This window comes from Salvelinus alpinus, chromosome 26 (genome assembly GCF_045679555.1).
Source record: "Salvelinus alpinus chromosome 26, SLU_Salpinus.1, whole genome shotgun sequence".
Classification (NCBI taxonomy): Eukaryota; Metazoa; Chordata; class Actinopteri; order Salmoniformes; family Salmonidae; genus Salvelinus; species Salvelinus alpinus.
In genome coordinates this window covers 28,732,853-28,753,002 of record NC_092111.1, presented here as the reverse complement: position 1 = coordinate 28,753,002, position 20,150 = coordinate 28,732,853, and the positions used below count along the sequence as shown (strand labels likewise).

The 20,150-nt window shown below is 42.8% G+C and overlaps 1 protein-coding gene across 7 annotated transcripts in view; it reads right to left on the bottom strand.

Annotated features, from left to right (window-relative positions):
* Positions 1-20,150, bottom strand: part of LOC139555089 (collagen alpha-1(XVI) chain-like) — a 123,662-nt gene that overhangs the window by 40,661 nt on the left and 62,851 nt on the right. For 6 of the 7 annotated variants that reach the window (XM_071368568.1, XM_071368569.1, XM_071368563.1 and 3 more), the window contains exons 9-23: positions 14,473-14,529; positions 13,526-13,558; positions 13,020-13,064; positions 12,532-12,570; positions 9,029-9,091; positions 8,290-8,334; positions 7,986-8,090; positions 7,606-7,644; positions 7,367-7,411; positions 7,234-7,269; positions 6,952-7,074; positions 6,737-6,772; positions 1,274-1,435; positions 1,103-1,147; positions 925-960 (exon numbers count right to left, since the gene is read on the bottom strand). In XM_071368568.1, coding sequence (XP_071224669.1) covers positions 925-960; positions 1,103-1,147; positions 1,274-1,435; positions 6,737-6,772; positions 6,952-7,074; positions 7,234-7,269; positions 7,367-7,411; positions 7,606-7,644; positions 7,986-8,090; positions 8,290-8,334; positions 9,029-9,091; positions 12,532-12,570; positions 13,020-13,064; positions 13,526-13,558; positions 14,473-14,529 — 909 coding nt within the window. The remainder of the gene's footprint in view (positions 1-924; positions 961-1,102; positions 1,148-1,273; positions 1,436-6,736; positions 6,773-6,951; positions 7,075-7,233; positions 7,270-7,366; positions 7,412-7,605; positions 7,645-7,985; positions 8,091-8,289; positions 8,335-9,028; positions 9,092-12,531; positions 12,571-13,019; positions 13,065-13,525; positions 13,559-14,472; positions 14,530-20,150) is intronic. The other variant, XM_071368565.1, reaches the window with a different exon arrangement.

The following is a 20,150-nucleotide window of genomic DNA, read 5'->3' as shown; positions in this document are numbered from 1 at the left end:
TAAAAGGCTAATTCATCATTAGAAAACCCTTTTTCAATTATGTTAGCACAGCTGAAAACTGTTGTTCTGATTAAATAAGCAATAAAACTGGCCTTCTTCAGACTAGTTAAGTATCTGGAGCGTCAGCATTTGTGTGTTCGATTACAGGCTCAAAATGGCCAGAAACAAAGAACTTTCTTCTGAAACGCGTCAGTCTACATGGATGCTGGCCTTCTAGGCAGAGTTGCAAAGAAAAAGCCATATCTCAGACTGGCCAATAAAAAGAAAAGATTAAGATGGGCAAAAGAACACAGACACTGGACAGAGGAACTCTGTCTAGAAGGCCAGCATCCTGGAGTCGCCTCTTCACTGTTGACGTTGAGACTGGTGTTTTGTAGCTTGTTTTTGGTCGCAGATTCAGGAATGGAGAATCCACAAGGAAAGAAATTCCACAAATTTACTTTTAAGAAGGCACACCTATTAATTGATATTCATTCCAGGTGACTACTTCATGAAGCTGGTTGAGAGAATGCCAAGAGTGTGCAAAGCTGTCATCAAGGCAAAGGGTGGCTACTTTGAAGAATCTCAAATATAAATATATTTAATATATATTTGTTTAACACTTTTTTGGTTACTAAATGATTCCATATGTGTTCCATTCATAGTTTTGATGTCTTCACTGTTATTCTACAATGTAGAAAATAGTAAAAATAAAGAAAAACCCTTGAATGAGTATGTGTCCAAACTTTTGACTGGTACTGTATATTTACCCCCAAAATATGGGGTATTGGAAATTATGCAGATAATTACATTGATGGAAGCCACAATATGTCTGCAATATTAAAGCTGATCTACCCCTCCGCCCCCAAAAAACAACTATGGATATAAAGAATGTTGAAAAAAGTATGCCATAAAGAGTCTCTTAACATATGCATAAACTCTCACCGTTTTACCGTCAGCTCCTTTGCCACCAGTGTTACCCTGGAAACAAGAGAATATGTAATGTCAACAGAACTGGCTTTTAAACTAAATGTTCAGTCTTTTATCTTATGTATAAAATGTATTTTTGGTACGAAGTAACCTCAAACGTCCTGAGCCATTGAGTTCCCTACTAAGCACTAACCTTCTCTCCTCTCAGCCCTGCCAGGCCACTGACTCCAGGTTCCCCCTGAACAAGAGTTAACACAAATCACTTCCAGGTTAGAAACAGAACCTGGAACAACACAGAATACACGCACTAACACGCACGCACGTGCACACACACACATTCCATTCCAATAAAACACACACTAACCTGTTCTCCCTTCTGTCCCAGTCCAGGTTTTCCTCTCTCTCCTTTGTGTTTCAGGATTTGTTCCATGGCAACAAGGTTGGCAGCAGGTATTTCACTCAGGGTGGGGCACACAGCACATGCATCACCCTTTTCCCCTTTGACACCATCCGACCCCACCTCTCCCTGCCAAGCATACAGACACATATTATCACAGGGAGACAGGTTAGTGATAACACATACTAATAGGCATGTTTCCTTTGAGGTATAGCGTCTAATGTGGTGTCCCTAACAGATCAGTTATTCAACTATATCCAATGTGGTGTTCCGAACATATCAGTTAGTCAGATATATCTAATGTGGTGTCCCTAACAGATCAGTTAGTCAACTGTATCTAACGTGGTGTCCCTAACAGATCAGTTATTCAACTATATATAATGTGGTGTCCCTAACAGATCAGTTAGTCAGCTTATTATAATGTGGTGTCCCTAACAGATCAGTTAGTCAGCTTATTATAATGTGGTGTCCCTAACATATCAGTTATTCAACTATAGCTAATGTGGTGTCCCTAACAGATCAGTTATTCAGATATATCTAATGTGGTGTCCCTAACATATCAGTTATTCAACTATAGTTAATGTGGTGTCCCTAACAGATCAGTTATTCAGATATATCTAATGTGGTGTCCCTAACATATCAGTTATTCAACTATATCTAATGTGGTGTCCCTAACATATCAGTTATTCAACTATATATAATGTGGTGTCCCTAACAGATCAGTTAGTCAGCTTATTATAATGTGGTGTCCCTAACAGATCAGTTATTCAACTATATCTAATATGGTGTCCCTAACAGTTCAGTTATTCAGATAAATCTAATGTGGTGTCCCTAACAGTTCAGTTATTCAGATAAATCTAATGTGGTGTCCCTAACAGATCAGTTATTCAACTATATCCAATGTGGTGTTCCGAACATATCAGTTAGTCAGATATATCTAATGTGGTGTCCCTAACAGATCAGTTTGTCAACTGTATCTAACGTGGTGTCCCTAACAGATCAGTTATTCAACTATATATAATGTGGTGTCCCTAACAGATCAGTTAGTCAGCTTATTATAATGTGGTGTCCCTAACAGATCAGTTAGTCAGCTTATTATAATGTGGTGTCCCTAACATATCAGTTATTCAACTATAGCTAATGTGGTGTCCCTAACAGATCAGTTATTCAGATATATCTAATGTGGTGTCCCTAACATATCAGTTATTCAACTATATCTAATGTGGTGTCCCTAACATATCAGTTATTCAACTATATATAATGTGGTGTCCCTAACAGATCAGTTAGTCAGCTTATTATAATGTGGTGTCCCTAACAGATCAGTTATTCAACTATATCTAATATGGTGTCCCTAACAGTTCAGTTATTCAGATAAATCTAATGTGGTGTCCCTAACAGTTCAGTTATTCAGATAAATCTAATGTGGTGTCCCTAACATATCAGTTATTCAACTATATCTAATGTGGTGTCCCTAACATATCAGTTATTCAACTATATATAATGTGGTGTCCCTAACAGATCAGTTAGTCAGCTTATTATAATGTGGTGTCCCTAACATATCAGTTATTCAACTATAGCTAATGTGGTGTCCCTAACAGATCAGTTATTCAGATATATCTAATGTGGTGTCCCTAACATATCAGTTATTCAACTATATCTAATGTGGTGTCCCTAACATATCAGTTATTCAACTATATATAATGTGGTGTCCCTAACAGATCAGTTAGTCAGCTTATTATAATGTGGTGTCCCTAACAGATCAGTTATTCAACTATATCTAATATGGTGTCCCTAACAGTTCAGTTATTCAGATAAATCTAATGTGGTGTCCCTAACAGTTCAGTTATTCAGATAAATCTAATGTGGTGTCCCTAACAGATCAGTTATTCAACTATATCCAATGTGGTGTTCCGAACATATCAGTTAGTCAGATATATCTATTGTGGTGTCCCTAACAGATCAGTTAGTCAACTGTATCTAACGTGGTGTCCCTAACAGATCAGTTATTCAACTATATATAATGTGGTGTCCCTAACAGATCAGTTAGTCAGCTTATTATAATGTGGTGTCCCTAACAGATCAGTTAGTCAGCTTATTATAATGTGGTGTCCCTAACATATCAGTTATTCAACTATAGCTAATGTGGTGTCCCTAACAGATCAGTTATTCAGATATATCTAATGTGGTGTCCCTAACATATCAGTTATTCAACTATATCTAATGTGGTGTCCCTAACATATCAGTTATTCAACTATATATAATGTGGTGTCCCTAACAGATCAGTTAGTCAGCTTATTATAATGTGGTGTCCCTAACAGATCAGTTATTCAACTATATCTAATATGGTGTCCCTAACAGTTCAGTTATTCAGATAAATCTAATGTGGTGTCCCTAACAGTTCAGTTATTCAGATAAATCTAATGTGGTGTCCCTAACAGATCAGTTAGTCAACTATATCTAATATGGTGTCCCTAACAGTTCAGTTATTCAGATATATATAATGTGGTGTCCCTAACAGATCAGTTAGTCAACTATATCTAATATGGTGTCCCTAACAGTTCAGTTATTCAGATATATCTAATGTGGTGTCCCTAACAGATCAGTTATTCAACTATATCTAATGTGGTGTCCCTAACAGATCAGTTAGTCATCTTATTATAATGTGGTGTCCCTAACAGATCAGTTAGTCAACTATATCTAATATGGTGTCCCTAACAGATCAGTTATTCAACTATATCTAATGTGGTGTACCTAACAGATGAGATAGTCAACTGTATCTAATGTGGTGTCCCTAACAGATCAGTTATTCAGATATATCTAATGTGGTGTCCCTAACAGTTCAGTTATTCAGATAAATCTAATGTGGTGTCCTTAATAGATCAGTTAGTCAACTGTATCTAATGTGGTGTCCCTAAAAGATCAGTTATTCAGATATATCTAATGTGGTGTCCTTAACAGATCAGTTAGTCAACTGTACCAAATGTGGTGTCCAAACAGATCAGCTAGTCAAGAAGGGATATACCCGAATAGTAGGATCAGCTATTATGTCACCCTTGTAGAATGTTAGCTCTGTAGAATATGGCCATATATAGTCTTGTTTAATCTACATCCGTTCATGCCTTAATGTCCTGTACATAAATGTCTTGGATGTCCCATACATGCAAGTCTCTTGGAAGTAAGCCAGGCGATCCTATGGAACCAAAGAGGACCTGTACACTGTAGTATGTTATCATGTGTTATACAAATATTACATTTGCACATCGTGGCTGTAGTACACTATGTTCTACAGCACTTATTCTTAAGCGAAGTGAACAATCACTATTTTGGGATGTAAGAACACTTTATATGAACCCAGATGTTAGCTGAGGGATCATCAGTGTCAGAATGTCCCCCCTTTTTAAGGAAAGAAACAGATGGTCAATGTAAACATTGTAGACATTGGAGCCAATTGTGATTTATGTTTGTGTTCATGAACCAGCCCACTTGATGAAGAAGGGAGAGCCTTTTCTATAAATACTGTGTTCAGCCAAAGACTTGTTGAATTGAATGCTTGTAAAGCACTTTTACCCAAACAGGTCATTATTAAACCCTTTGAATTTCATTCAAAGTATGTCAATTTTGTTCTATATTTTCAATACCATCCTTTAATTAATTTCTGAAAATCAGCTATATCTAACGTGGTGTCCCTAACACATCAGTTAGTCAACTATATATAATGTAGTGTCCCTAACAGATCAGTGAATCAACAATATCGAATGTGGTGTCCCTAACAGATCAGTTAGTCAACTATATCTAATGTGGTGTCCCTAACAGATCAGATATTCAACTATATCTAATGTGGTGTCCTTAACAGATCAGTTAGTCAACTATATCTAATGTGGTGTCCCAAACAGATCAGTTAGTCAACTATATCCAATGTGCTGTCCCTAATAAACCAGTTAGTCAACTATATCTAATCTAATGTGGTGTCCATAACAGATCAGTTAGTCAACTATATCTAATGTGGTGTCCCTAACAGATGAGTTAGTGGACTATATCTAATGTGGTGGCCCTAACAGATCAGTTAGTGGACTATATCTAATGTGGTGGCCCTAACAGATCAGTTAGTCAGCTATTTCTAATGTCGTGTCCCTAACAGATCAGTTAGTCAACTGTATCTAATGTGGTGTCCCTAACAGATTGGTTATTCAACTATATATAATGTGGTGTCCCTAACATATCATTTTTTCAGATATGTATGTTGTGGTGTCCCTAACAGATCAGTTAATAAACTATATCTAATGTGGTGTCCCTGACAGATCAGATAGTAAACTATATATAATGTGGTGTCCCTAACAGATCAGCTAGTCCTTAGTCAACAATATCTAATGTGGAGTTCCTAACAGATCAGTTAGTCAACTATATCTAATTAGGTGTCTAAACAGATCAGTTAGTCAACCATATCTAATGTGGTGTCCCTAACAGATTAGCTAGTCCTTAGTCAACCATATCTAATGTGGAGTTCCTAACAGATCAGGTTATCAACTATATCTAATGTGGTGTCCCTAACAGATCAGTTATTCTAATGTTGTGTCCCTAACAGATCAGTTATTCTAATGTTGTGTCCATAGCAGATCTGTTAGTGTAATGTGGTGTCCCTAACAGATCATTCATTCTAATGTGGTGTCCCTAACAGATCAGTTAGTCTAATGTGGTGTCCCTAACAGATCAGTTAGTCTAATGTGGTGTCCCTAACAGATCAGTTAGTCTAATGTGGTGTCCCTAACAGATCAGTTAGTCTAATGTGGTGTCCCTAACAGATCAGTTAGTGTAATGTGGTGTCCCTAACAGATCAGTTAGTCTAATGTGGTGTCCATAACAGATCAGTTAGTGTAATGTGGTGTCCCTAACAGATCTGTTAGTCTAATGTGGTGTCCATAACAGATCAGTTAGTGTAATGTGGTGTCCCTAACAGATCAGTTAGTGTAATGTGGTGTCCATAACGGATCAGTTAGTGTAATGTGGTGTCTCTAACAGATCAGTTAGTGTAATGTGGTGTCCATAACAGATCAGTTAGTGTAATGTGGTGTCCCTAACAGATCAGTTAGTGTAATGTGGTGTCCATAACAGATCAGTTAGTCTAATGTGGTGTCCCTAACAGATCAGTTAGTGTAATGTGGTATCCCTAACAGATCAGTTAGTCTAATGTGGTGTCCCTAACAGATCAGTTAGTGTAATGTGGTGTCCCTAACAGATCAGTTAGTCTAATGTGGTGTCTCTAACAGACCAGTTTGTGTTTGCCTATACATATTTATAGTTGTGTGCATTGGTATGCTGGTGTGTATGCATCTGTATGTGTGTGTACACAAGTGAGTTAGTGACTGTATGTAATCCATTCCCACAGCACATGAATGAAACATGAGATATAATTTAACAGGTGGGACTCTGTACCTTCTCTCCTGCCTTCCCATCTGCTCCTTGAAGACCCTAATGAATAGAAAAGAGGAGAGGAGATAGCGGGAGAAGAGAAGAGCAGAGGGAGAGAAGAGGAGATTTTAAACATTCCGAGCTGTAAATTAACATTATTTTCTCATACAAAGCAAATTCCTTGATGACTATATCAAATGAAATAGCTATATGAGCATTAAGGGTGCTGCATATCTCACCGGGAGGCCATGGTCTCCTATCGCAGGGACCCCAGGCTCTCCTTTGGGCCCCGTCTTCCCGTGGAGGGCCACAGTGTTGCCCAGGTCTGCAGACAGGACGGGACACACCTCACATGGGCCACCCTGAGAGGGACAAAACCAAAGAGACACACAATGTCAACACACACCTCACAGGATTGGCACTGATACACACAGAGATGGACAAACACATCCACAACCCATGCAGTATACTTCCTTACCCTAACCCTAACGCACAAACCAGGACACTGAGCGTTAACACACCTTATCTCCTTTACCACCACCAGGACCCCTAGGACCCTGACAACACAACATCAATACATTTTAGTAGAGCATGATAGTGAGGATGAGGTTTCAAATTACACAAAACAGTGGTCTGAATGCATCCTGTACTCACAGGATCTCCTGGTTCTCCATCTTTCCCTGGTGTCCCAGAATGCCCCTGGACAGGAAGAGAGGAACAGGACCATAATCATAACAACCATTGTAACATTCCAGAAATGTACAGAAGTCTTGTTGTGGGATGTTGTCTTATCAAACAATATAATCTATATACAGTACTTCAATGTTCAAACTGTGGCCTTGGAAGTTTTGAAGCAGAGTTTTAATTGGATTTAATTCAGATATATTTTTTACCTTGTCTCCCTTCGATCCAGGAGGTCCTCCAGGAGTGCCCTAGCCACAAAACAAAACACACCTCTATTAAAAGGAGTGATAAGCAAATATCCCCCTCTGTAACTGTCTCTCACTTCCTCTGTCTACCAGAGCCATACAAGAACAGACGCAAACGGCGTCTCCTCGAAGATGCTTCTTGGCTTCAGTCAAGGTTAACACACACAGCATCTCCCCGAAGATGTCCATATTAAGCCTCTCTTTGCTTGCCATCCCAGCCCCAACTTGCCCAGTGCATTAAGCATCTGACAACTGGAGGATGAAGAGTTGTTATAACACGACACTGACCTCAAACCTAAGGATGGAAAGATAGAACAGAATTCCAGAGCGGAGACACTACTCACTGGCAGGCCTGGCAGGCCTGGTTTTCCAATTCCTGGCAATCCTGGAAGTCCGGGTTTTCCCGGTTCTCCTGCTAGTCCTTCAGGCCCCAATTTTCCAGAGGTACCCTGGGAAAAAATCTCCTAGAGGTTAAAGTTCAAATAGATGCCAAAGTGGCATTAAACAGAAAATGGTAGTTTGAATTCGAGGGCCACTAAAAACATGTTTACATTACATACACATAGAAAGGTAGAGTGTACATACAATGGAAGTACACATTGTTAAATACTACATTTAAAAAGAGAAGCTACTCTGTTGAAAGAGTACCTTCTGTCCCTTGGGTCCCACCACACAGATGGATCCAGCCCGACCCTGCAGAGAGAGACAAAGACCATCACTTAGCTCTTATTAAACAGTATGAAAACCTCTGCCTAAAGGACATTGAAGCCTGAGAGCACATACACATGCAAACACAAACACACACTGAAATTCCTCTTTATGGTCACACTTTAAACTTCCCATGTGTATCCACGTTGGGCTGAATGGGTGAGATGAAAGGGTTTAAGTCAGCCTGAATCAGCCAGGTAGTGTGAGAGGAACACAGTCAATGAGGCAGAATTGATTCTGCTGGCTTTGTTGCTCCAGTCTAATCTAGCATGCATTAGAAAGACTACACCCAGAGACACACTGGGCAGAGCAGAATAGATATCAGTACCAGTCTAGGCTTGAAATAGTAATTCAGTATAATTCGACTGAACACCCTCTGTTAGCCTGATAGGAGTATGTGGGAGTGTGTGGGAGTGTTTGTGTGTGTGTGTGTGTGTGTTCAAGCATGAGTGTGTGTGCGTCTGTTCCTGCCAATTATAAGACAGATACATGCTGGTTATTCAAGTGAAATAGGAAGTGCTGTTTACGGTTTGCTAACTACTCAGCTTATCAACATAATGGGAACCCTATTGTGGAATGCAGAAAGAGGCTACATATTTAAACCATTTTCTAAATGATGAAGGTTATGATGATGATGGTGATGATAGTGCTGATGCGAAGGAGATAAGCTGCCACTCACATCCTTTCCTGGGGTTCCAGATAGTCCCTGGAGACCAATATCTCCCTTCTGTCCTTTATCTCCCTGAGAGAGACAAGGGGGATGGAGAAAGTAAGAAATAACAAAAAGTCACTGTGATACAGACAGACAGACAGACAGACAGATATATAGAATGTCAGACAGACAGACAGACAGACAGACAGACAGACAGACAGACAGACATGCATATAGACTGTCAGACAGACAGACAGACAGACAGAATGTCAGACAGACAGACAGGCATATAGAATGTCAGACAGACAGACATGCATATAGAATGTCAGACAGGCAGACAGACAGACAGACAGGAATATAGAATGTCAGACATACAGACAGACATACAGACAGACAGCATGTCAGACAGACAGACAGACAGGTATATAGAATGTCAGACAGACAGACAGACAGACAGACAGACAGACAGACAGACAGACAGACAGACAGACAGGCATATAGAATATCAGACAGACAGGCATATAGAATGTCAGACAGACAGACAGACAGGCATATAGAATGTCAGACAGACCGACAGGCATACAGAATGTCAGACAGACAGACAGACAGACAGGCATATAGAATGTCAGACAGACAGACAGACAGACAGACATGCATGTAGAATGTCAGACAGACAGACAGGCATATAGAATGTCAGACAGACAGACAGGCATATAGAATGTTAGACAGACAGACAGGCATATAGAATGTCAGACAGGCAGACAGACAGACAGACAGGCATATAGAATGTCAGACAGACAGACAGACAGACATAATGTCAGACAGACAGACAGACATGCATATAGAATGTCAGACAGACAGACAGGCATATAGAATGTCAGACAGACAGACAGACAGACAGGCATATAGAATATCAGATAGACAGACAGGCATATAGAATGTCAGACAGACAGACAGACAGACAGACAGACATGTAGAATGTCAGACAGACAGACAGTTATATAGAAGGTCAGACAGACAGACAGGCATTTAGAATGTCAGACAGACAGACAGACATGCATATAGAATGTCAGACAGACAGACAGACAGACATGTAGAATGTCAGACAGACAGACAGCCATATAGAATGTCAGACAGACAGACAGACAGGCATATAGAATGACAGACAGACAGACAGACAGGCATATAGCATGTCAGACAGACAGACAGACAGACAGACATGCAGACAGACAGACACACATGTAGAATGTCAGACAGACAGAAAGGCATATAGAATGTCAGACAGGCAGACAGACAGACAGACAGACAGGCATATAGAATGTCAGACAGACAGACAGACAGACATAATGTCAGACAGACAGACAGACATGCATATAGAATGTCAGACAGATTGACAGGCATATAGAATGTCAGACAGACAGACAGACAGACAGGCATATAGAATATCAGATAGACAGACAGGCATATAGAATGTCAGACAGACAGACAGACAGACATGTAGAATGTCAGACAGACAGACAGGCATATAGAAGGTCAGACAGACAGACAGGCATTTAGAATGTCAGACAGACAGACAGACAGACATGCATATAGAATGTCAGACAGACAGACAGACATGCATATAGACTGTCAGACAGACAGACAGACAGACAGAATGTCAGACAGACAGACAGGCATATAGAATGTCAGACAGACAGACATGCATATAGAATGTCAGACAGGCAGACAGACAGACAGACAGGAATATAGAATGTCAGACATACAGACAGACATACAGACAGACAGCATGTCAGACAGACAGACAGACAGGTATATAGAATGTCAGACAGACAGACAGACAGACAGACAGACAGACAGACAGACAGGCATATAGAATATCAGACAGACAGGCATATAGAATGTCAGACAGACAGACAGACAGGCATATAGAATGTCAGACAGACCGACAGGCATACAGAATGTCAGACAGACAGACAGACAGACAGGCATATAGAATGTCAGACAGACAGACAGACAGACAGACATGCATGTAGAATGTCAGACAGACAGACAGGCATATAGAATGTCAGACAGACAGACAGGCATATAGAATGTTAGACAGACAGACAGGCATATAGAATGTCAGACAGGCAGACAGACAGACAGACAGGCATATAGAATGTCAGACAGACAGACAGACAGACATAATGTCAGACAGACAGACAGACATGCATATAGAATGTCAGACAGACAGACAGGCATATAGAATGTCAGACAGACAGACAGACAGACAGGCATATAGAATATCAGATAGACAGACAGGCATATAGAATGTCAGACAGACAGACAGACAGACAGACAGACAGATAGACATGTAGAATGTCAGACAGACAGATAGTTATATAGAAGGTCAGACAGACAGACAGGCATTTAGAATGTCAGACAGACAGACAGACATGCATATAGAATGTCAGACAGACAGACAGACAGACAGACATGTAGAATGTCAGACAGACAGACAGCCATATAGAATGTCAGACAGACAGACAGACAGGCATATAGAATGACAGACAGACAGACAGACAGGCATATAGCATGTCAGACAGACAGACAGACAGACAGACAGACATGCAGACAGACAGACACACATGTAGAATGTCAGACAGACAGAAAGGCATATAGAATGTCAGACAGGCAGACAGACAGACAGACAGGCATATAGAATGTCAGACAGACAGACAGACAGACATAATGTCAGACAGACAGACAGACATGCATATAGAATGTCAGACAGATTGACAGGCATATAGAATGTCAGACAGACAGACAGACAGACAGGCATATAGAATATCAGATAGACAGACAGGCATATAGAATGTCAGACAGACAGACAGACAGACATGTAGAATGTCAGACAGACAGACAGGCATATAGAAGGTCAGACAGACAGACAGGCATTTAGAATGTCAGACAGACAGACAGACATGCATATAGAATGTCAGACAGACAGACAGACAGACATGTAGAATGTCAGACAGACAGACAGCCATATAGAATGTCGGACAGACAGACAGGCATATAGAATGTCAGACAGACAGACAGACAGACAGACAGACAGGCATATAGAATGACAGACAGACAGACAGACAGACAGGCATATAGCATGTCAGACAGACAGACAGACAGACATGCAGACAGACATGTAGAATGTCAGACAGACAGACAGGCATATAGAATGTCAGACAGACAGACACACAGACATGCAGACAGACAGACAGACATGTATGTAGAATGTCAGACAGACAGGCATATAGAATGTCAGACAGACAGACAGGCAAATAGAATGTGAGACAGACAGACAGGCATATAGAATGTCAGACATACAGACAGGCATATAGAATGTCAGACAGACAGACAGACAGACAGACAGACAGACAGACAGACAGACAGACAGACAGACAGACAGACAGACATATAGAATGTCAGACAGACAGACAGGCATATAGAATGTCAGACAGACCGACAGACAGACAGCTGTTTACCAGACGTACCTTGTGTCCGACAGCTTCTCCCCAGTTAGCCGGCAGCACCTGATAGAGAGAGAGAGAATGAGGACCAGAATGAGACCAGGCAGACTGATGAGCAGCAGTAATATTGACAACTCATCTCTACTCATCTCTCTAAATAACACATCAACCACACACACACACACACACACACACATCGCCTCACGGTCCCAACGGTCGCCCCCAAACCCGCACCCCCCGCAAAACACACACACACACACACACACACACACACACACACACACACACACACACACACACACACACACACACACACACACACACACACACACACACACACACACACACACACACACACACACACACACACACACACACACACACACACACACAAACAAACACAGGCCTAAAGACTCTGCAAATGAATACTCTGCCTTAATGTACCCCACTCTACACTACACTGAACTGAACACCCCCAACACAATAGTTACACTCCAGTAAGAAATACTCACAGACTCGCCTTTCTCCCCCTTCTGTCCAATGCGTCCCTCTTTGCACTGAGAAACAGACAAATGAGACACACACAAACACACACACACAAATTATTTATACTCCAGTAATCTTGTAGTTCCTAGATGGGGAGGTGAGGTAAATTCAAGTCCACAGGCCAATTAGTTAACTTAGTGATTCAGACTTCTGTTGTATTGCCCTAGCAGACAGACAGACAGGAAGAGCAATGCTTGGCTGTACAACTCACGTGAAAACTCTCAAATAAGCAACATCATTATACTTAATAATATCCTGTTCAATCCAGAGTTCCAACCATGTATCTCAGGTTGGTGAACCCACAAGTTATGATTGTTGTTGCATGGCTAGATATGCTACATCAAAGAATGTCAGTGCAAATGCAGTAGCTTCCATAATGAGTAACCTGAAGAGTTGTGTTGGCTCCCTGAGCTATAGTTTAGGCTCTAGGTCAGAGGGCTAATGCAGTCTTTTACATGGACAAGCCACTTACTGTACCAGATCCAGATTCGCTGCAGTCTGAACCCTAGGAGAGATAGAGAGATAGAGAGAGAGTGAGAGAGAGCGAGAGAGAGAGAGAGAGAGAGAGAGAGAGAGAGAGAGAGAGAGAGAGAGAGAGAGCGAGAGAGAGAGAAAGAAAGAGACAGAGAGCGAGGTAGAGAGACAGAGACAGAGAAAGACAGAGAGTGAGAGAGAGTGAGAGACAGAGAGACAGAGAAAGAGAGACAGAGAGAGAGACAGCGATGGAGAGAGAGAGACAGAGAGAGAGTGAGAGAGAGAGAGAGAGAGAGAGACAGAGAGAGAGAGAGAGAGACAGAGACAGACAGAGAGAGAGAGGTAGAGAGAGAGACAGAGAGAGAGAGAGTGAGACAGAGTGAGAGAGAGAGACAGAGAAAGAGAGTGAGAGAGACAGAGAGAGAAAGAGTGTGAGAGAGTGAGACACAGAGAGAGAGAGAGAGAGTGAGAGAGACAGAGTGAGAGAGAGAGAGAGTGAGAGAGATTTTATGAAATTAGTATGTATGGCAATAAATCACTAAATCAATGCAGTTAAAAATGTATATTTGGAAAGTGAAGCTAAAATAATTAGAGTTTTGCTAATGAGACAGTGATTACAATATTTATGAAACTCTCAGTGTGTGATGCTGATGCTGATAAGATTCAGTGTGTGTATGTATATGTGTGTGTTTGTGGGGTGATTGGTGAGCATGTGTGTGTATGTGTGAATGTGTGAATGTGTATGTGTGTGTGCGTGTGTGTCTCAGCGTGTCTGGACGACACAGGTGATGATGTCACACATTCCCCAACGATTAGTCTGAGTACACACTCCTACGGCCACATCCTCACTGCTGCTCCACGTCTGTGTGTTTTTAGTATTTTCATATGGATGTGTGGGTACATGTTTGAGTGTGTATTTGCAGTATGTGTGTGTTCCTATCTCACCTGATCTCCCTTCTCCCCCTTCATTCCGTGCTGTCCAGCATGTCCAACTGAAGCCAACTGAAACAAACAAAATAAACATGAACACATCTATAATACTAGAAGTATATTATTGCCTGGATATTACTCCACTTTAAATTGTCTCATAATCAGCCAGAGGGAAAATACGGGGCACTTTTACATTTGTGCTTCTTTATATCTGAACAGCATTGCCTACCTATGTATCAAATAAAATCATTTCATTGTTTTCGATTGAAATTCATTCCACAGGTATTTTACTTCTCATTTCAATTTACTTTTCTGGTTGCTTGAGGACAATCTACTGTTTCAGATTCCAATAAGTATTATTTTCCAAGTGAAGAACATTTTATAGCAGTTTTGGAAGGTGTGATGGGGATGTGTCTGTTGTGTTCGGTCCTCAGTTCAAGTCTTCGTTCATGTGAATACCAGTGCGACATGAGTAGGGCCCTGTGTTTTGGTTAATGATGTCACATGACCTGGATTTGAACTTTTATTTGTAGCCTTTTCCAGAAATGAGAATTAGACTAAAAATGAAAGCAATTGACTGAGGATGGTGCTGGACCATCTGACCTAAAACAAAAATGGGAAAGTTTGATGATAAAGCATTAACTAAATGTTAAAATCCAGGTCATGTGACATGATTAACCAAAACCCAGGGCCCTAGACATGAGAGCTTCCATCTTACGTTAACTTGAGAAAAGTGATGCAACTAAAAAAGCCCAAATTCCTTTTGTAATGTACTGTGTCGATAAAGCCAAGTGACTGAAAAATGTCTGAGTCAGGCTGTGTTTATATGAAGTTGCTTTTGACAGCATGCCGTGATGAGCACTGAGAAAGAATAGACTAAAAGCAGTGGAGGCCAAATTCAATGCAAAAGGCAAGCAAACGTCAAATGGAGAGCCCGCTCCCAACCTCAGGTAGTCACAGATCATACTTATATTTGTGATTGGATGTAGTATTGTTGATGAGGTCGAAGAGAGAAATGCCATGTGGTGGAAACTAATCAGGAAGACAGTAAGCAGGATGAATCAATCAGCGGGTATAGGAAGTATGAACCAATCAGAGCACAGAGTACCAATTTGGGACCATTGGCCCAACTAGAAAGGCCAGTTGTAGTCAAAGCAAGTCAAGCACATTCACACCCAGTGTAATGATTAGGGTGCAGTTTCTCTAATGACCAGAGAGTGGTACTGTTACACCATTTAAATATTCTCTGAAGAGATGCAGACAGGTGTTAGGGGAGGGGGCCTCCAACATTTCACTCACACTCTCTCACACACTTACTCACATGTAGTTAGAAATAATTAAACAGAGGCTATATACACACATACACACACCTCCCTCTCAGGAGACAGAGATCAATAGATAGTGTAAAATCCCCACGGCACCGGAGAGTGCAGGCCAGCTGGAGATTCTCACTGCAGTTTGGTGTGTGTGTGTAATAAATAGCAAAAGTTAATTTTGTTGTAATGGAAGTATGGTAATTAAAACAGCATCTACCACCAGGCGTGTCAGCCCAGCCAGCTCTCCTCACACCACACAGTTCATTTATATATTGATATTGTGTGACTGGGAGCTAAAGGAGAGAAAGAAGGAGGGAGAAAAGAGGAGTGAGAAGGTTTTTCCCCAGTGTGTTGGAACTGCAACTCCATCAATGGTTGGCACCCGTGGTGCCTACTGCATAGTCACTGTTTCCTACCAGCATCTCTCTCTCACACACCTTGATCCATCACTGCGGTGCCTACTGCATAGTCACTGTTTCCTACCAGCATCTCTCTCTCACACACCTTGATCCATCACCGTGGTGCCTACTGCATAGTCACTGTTTCCTACCAGCATCTCTCTCTCACACACCTTGATCCATCACCGTGGTGCCTACTGCATAGTCACTGTTTCCTACCAGCATCTCTCTCTCACACACCTTGATCCATCACCGTGGTGCCTACTGCATAGTCACTGTTTCCTACCAGCATCTCTCTCTCTACATCGTCCTCTGCTCTGCTAGCACTCTCTCTCTCTCTCTCTCTCTCTCTCTCTCTCCTCTCTCTCTCTCTCTCTCTCTCTCTCTCTCTCTCTCTCTCTCTCTCACCTTGATCCATCACCGCGGTGCCTACTGCATAGTCACTGTTTCCTACCAGCATCTCTCTCTCTCTCTCTCTCTCTCTCACCTTGATCCATCACCGCGGTGCCTACTGCATAGTCACTGTTTCCTACCAGCATCTCTCTCACACACCTTGATCCATCACCATGGTGCCTACTGCATAGTCACTGTTTCCTACCAGCATCTCTCTCACACACCTTGATCCATCACCGTGGTGCCTACTGCATAGTCACTGTTTCCTACCAGCATCTCTCTCACACACCTTGATCCATCACCGCGGTGCCTACTGCATAGTCACTGTTTCCTACCAGCATCTCTCTCTCTCTCTCTCTCTCTCTCTCTCTCTCTCTCTCTCTCTCTCTCTCTCTCTCTCTCTCTCTCTCTCTCTCTCTCTCTCTCACCTTGATCCATCACCGCGGTGCCTACTGCATAGTCACTGTTTCCTACCAGCATCTCTCTCTCTCTCTCTCTCTCTCTCTCTCTCTCTCTCTCTCTCTCTCTCTCTCTCTCTCTCTCTCTCTCTCTCACCTTGATCCATCACCGCGGTGCCTACTGCATAGTCACTGTTTCCTACCAGCATCTCTCTCTCTCTCTCTCACCTTGATCCATCACCGCGGTACCTACTGCATAGTCACTGTTTCCTACCAGCATCTCTCTCTCTCTCACACACCTTGATCCATCACCGCGGTGCCTACTGCATAGTCACTGTTTCCTACCAGCATCTCTCTCTCTCTCTCTCTCTCTCACCTTGATCCATCACCGCGGTGCCTACTGCATAGTCACTGTTACCTACCAGCATCTCTCTCACACACCTTGATCCATCACCGTGGTGCCTACTGCATAGTCACTGTTTCCTACCAGCATCTCTCTCTCACACACCTTGATCCATCAGTGGGAAGGGGGTGTATGTTCTGTGGGGAGGAGGTGACAGTCAGCATCTGTTTTTTATTGTTCCAGGCTGGTAGGGTGGTTTTCTTTCTGGATGGGTGGTGTACAGGCCTAGGGTAGGTGCTGACTCTGGACCTATATGTTGGATGCCCTAGGAAATCATAACCAACTGGCGAAGGGACTGCCTAGTACCTGTTGGCGCAGGCAAAAATGGCAATGTGGAAGACCAGGAAACATGCGATGCAGGGGCGGGGTGTACGCACCCCAAAGCTGTGCTGCTGGGGCTGGTGCGGGCTCGGTTGACACCGGAGCATGTACAGGACCAGTCAAAAGTTTGGACACACCTACTCATTCAAGGGTTTTTCTATATTTTGACTATTTTCTACATTGTAGAATAATAGTGAAGACATCAAAACTATGAAATAACACATCTGGAATCATGTAGTAACCACAAAAGTGACCCGATTCTTGATATCCTGGTCGATGTTGCAGTCCTCTGTGAGGATGCTTTCAAGATATTTAAAGTGTTGTACAATGGACAATGAGGAGTCTGATGTAGGACTGCTGTTTTTGGGATGTTAACAGACAGCCCCATTCTGCTCTATGCTCTCACAGCTGCTGTGCCATGTAGAGCTTCTGGGGTATGTGCCACAAGAGCACAATCATCCACGTACTGGAGCTCAAGTACCCATTCAGATTTGAGCTTTGTGGCAGCTTGGAGCCCCCTAATGTTGAAGAGGTTCCCGTCCAAACTGAAGTCCAGGGTCACCTCACTCTCTGATTCCATGTCCTTGTGCAGGAGTGTTGTGACACACCGGAGGAAGTCATTGAATAGGACCGGCGCAAGCACACACCCTTGCCTCACACTAGCACAAACTCCAAAGGGTTCAGACTCCTGACTGCCAATTGTTACCCTGGCCACCATCCCTTCAAGGAAACTCACGCAGGATGTTCACACATTTCCCAGGACAGCCATACTGCAGGAGGACCTTCTAAAGCAGTTCACAGTGTACTGTGTCAAAGGCTTTGGAGAGGTCCACAAAGGCCATGAATAGGTCTTGTTTCTGTTCACAGCACTTTTCCTGCTTTTGGCGTGCACTGAAGATCATATCCAGCGTCTGTTCTTTCTGAAGCCGCATTGGGACTCCGGTAGCAGGTCTTCAGTGATGGTGTCGATGAGTCTCCGGAGCATGAACTTCACCAGGACTTTGCCAGCAACTGCACGGAGGGATTTGCCCCTGCAGTTGCCGCAGACAGATTTGTCCCCCTTGTTTTTGTATATGGTAACAATGTTTGCATCCCTCCATTGATGGGGGATGCTCTCTTGTCTCCATATCTCAGAGATGAACTGCTGAACTGCTCTGGTACAGAGATAGCCCCCCCCCCTGTTTTAGGATCTCAGCAGGGATGGTGTCAGGTCCAGGAGATTTGTTATTCTTCAGTGACCTGATGGTGGCTCAGACCTCAGAAAAGGTTGGTGGGAGATCAAGACTCGGGATGGTGGTCAGCGTTGGGAGCTCCTCCAGGCCTGAGTAGTCAACTGGGTCGGCTAGTTTAAGAGTGCTACAAAGTGTTCACCCCACCTCTGGACTATCTTAGTTTGGTCCTTTATGAGAGTTGACCCATCTGCACTTCTGAGGGGACAGAGAATGCAACTTCTTAGGCCATGGGTGGTCTTCAGGGTATCATAACGTTGTGCATGTCATAGCTGTCCGCACAAGATTGGATTTTTTGTGCTTTGGAGATCCACCACTCACTTTGTAGATGTCATAGAGCATTCTGTGCCTCCGTCTGCTGCTCTTGCCATTGCTGTTTGAGGGCCTCAGATGTAGGGCTGTTGAGTGTGTCTTTATGTACCGTATGTGTGCTGTTAAGAAGGGTGGAGATGTATGTGGAGTTTTCATCGAACCAGTCCTGATGTTTCCACACACACCTCGCACACATCATACCTACTTTCCCCAACCCACGCCCGCCCGCCCGCCCGCCCGCCCGCCCGCCCGCCCGCCCGCCCGCACGCACGCACGCACGCACGCACGCACGCACGCACGCACGCACGCACGCACGCACACACACACACACACACACACACACACACACACACACACACACACACACACACACACACACACACACACACACACACACACACACACACACACACACACACACACACACACACACACACACACACACACACACACACTACTAACTGCGTGGGTTCATAGCTGTGAAACGCTTCCAATAGAGAGAGATGATTCTGTCTCATTATATTCAGTGGTTGCATATCCTACATTACACTGTGCCATGGGAGATTAGTAAGACAATAGTAAGCACACCCTGGAATACCAATAATGAAGTGTCTGGAGTTTTGTATGCTATTTATGAACAGAATTCTGCCATTGTTGGAGAATGACAAAATGAATAGGCAAATCCCCACAGAGCCGGGGTATACAGTATAATGAATGATTTGTATATCACCCACTGTCAGCTGTCAGTAGCGGAGCTGTGTGTGTGTGTGTGTGTGTGTGCGCGTGTGCGTGTGTGTGTGTGTGTCACACCGTCTCATCTCCCGCTGTTGTGCTCCTGGGACCTACTCCCAGTTGATTTGTTTTTAACAGCTCTTCGGTTGTTGCAAAGTAACCTTCTTGATGACGTATTGGTAGTGATGTGA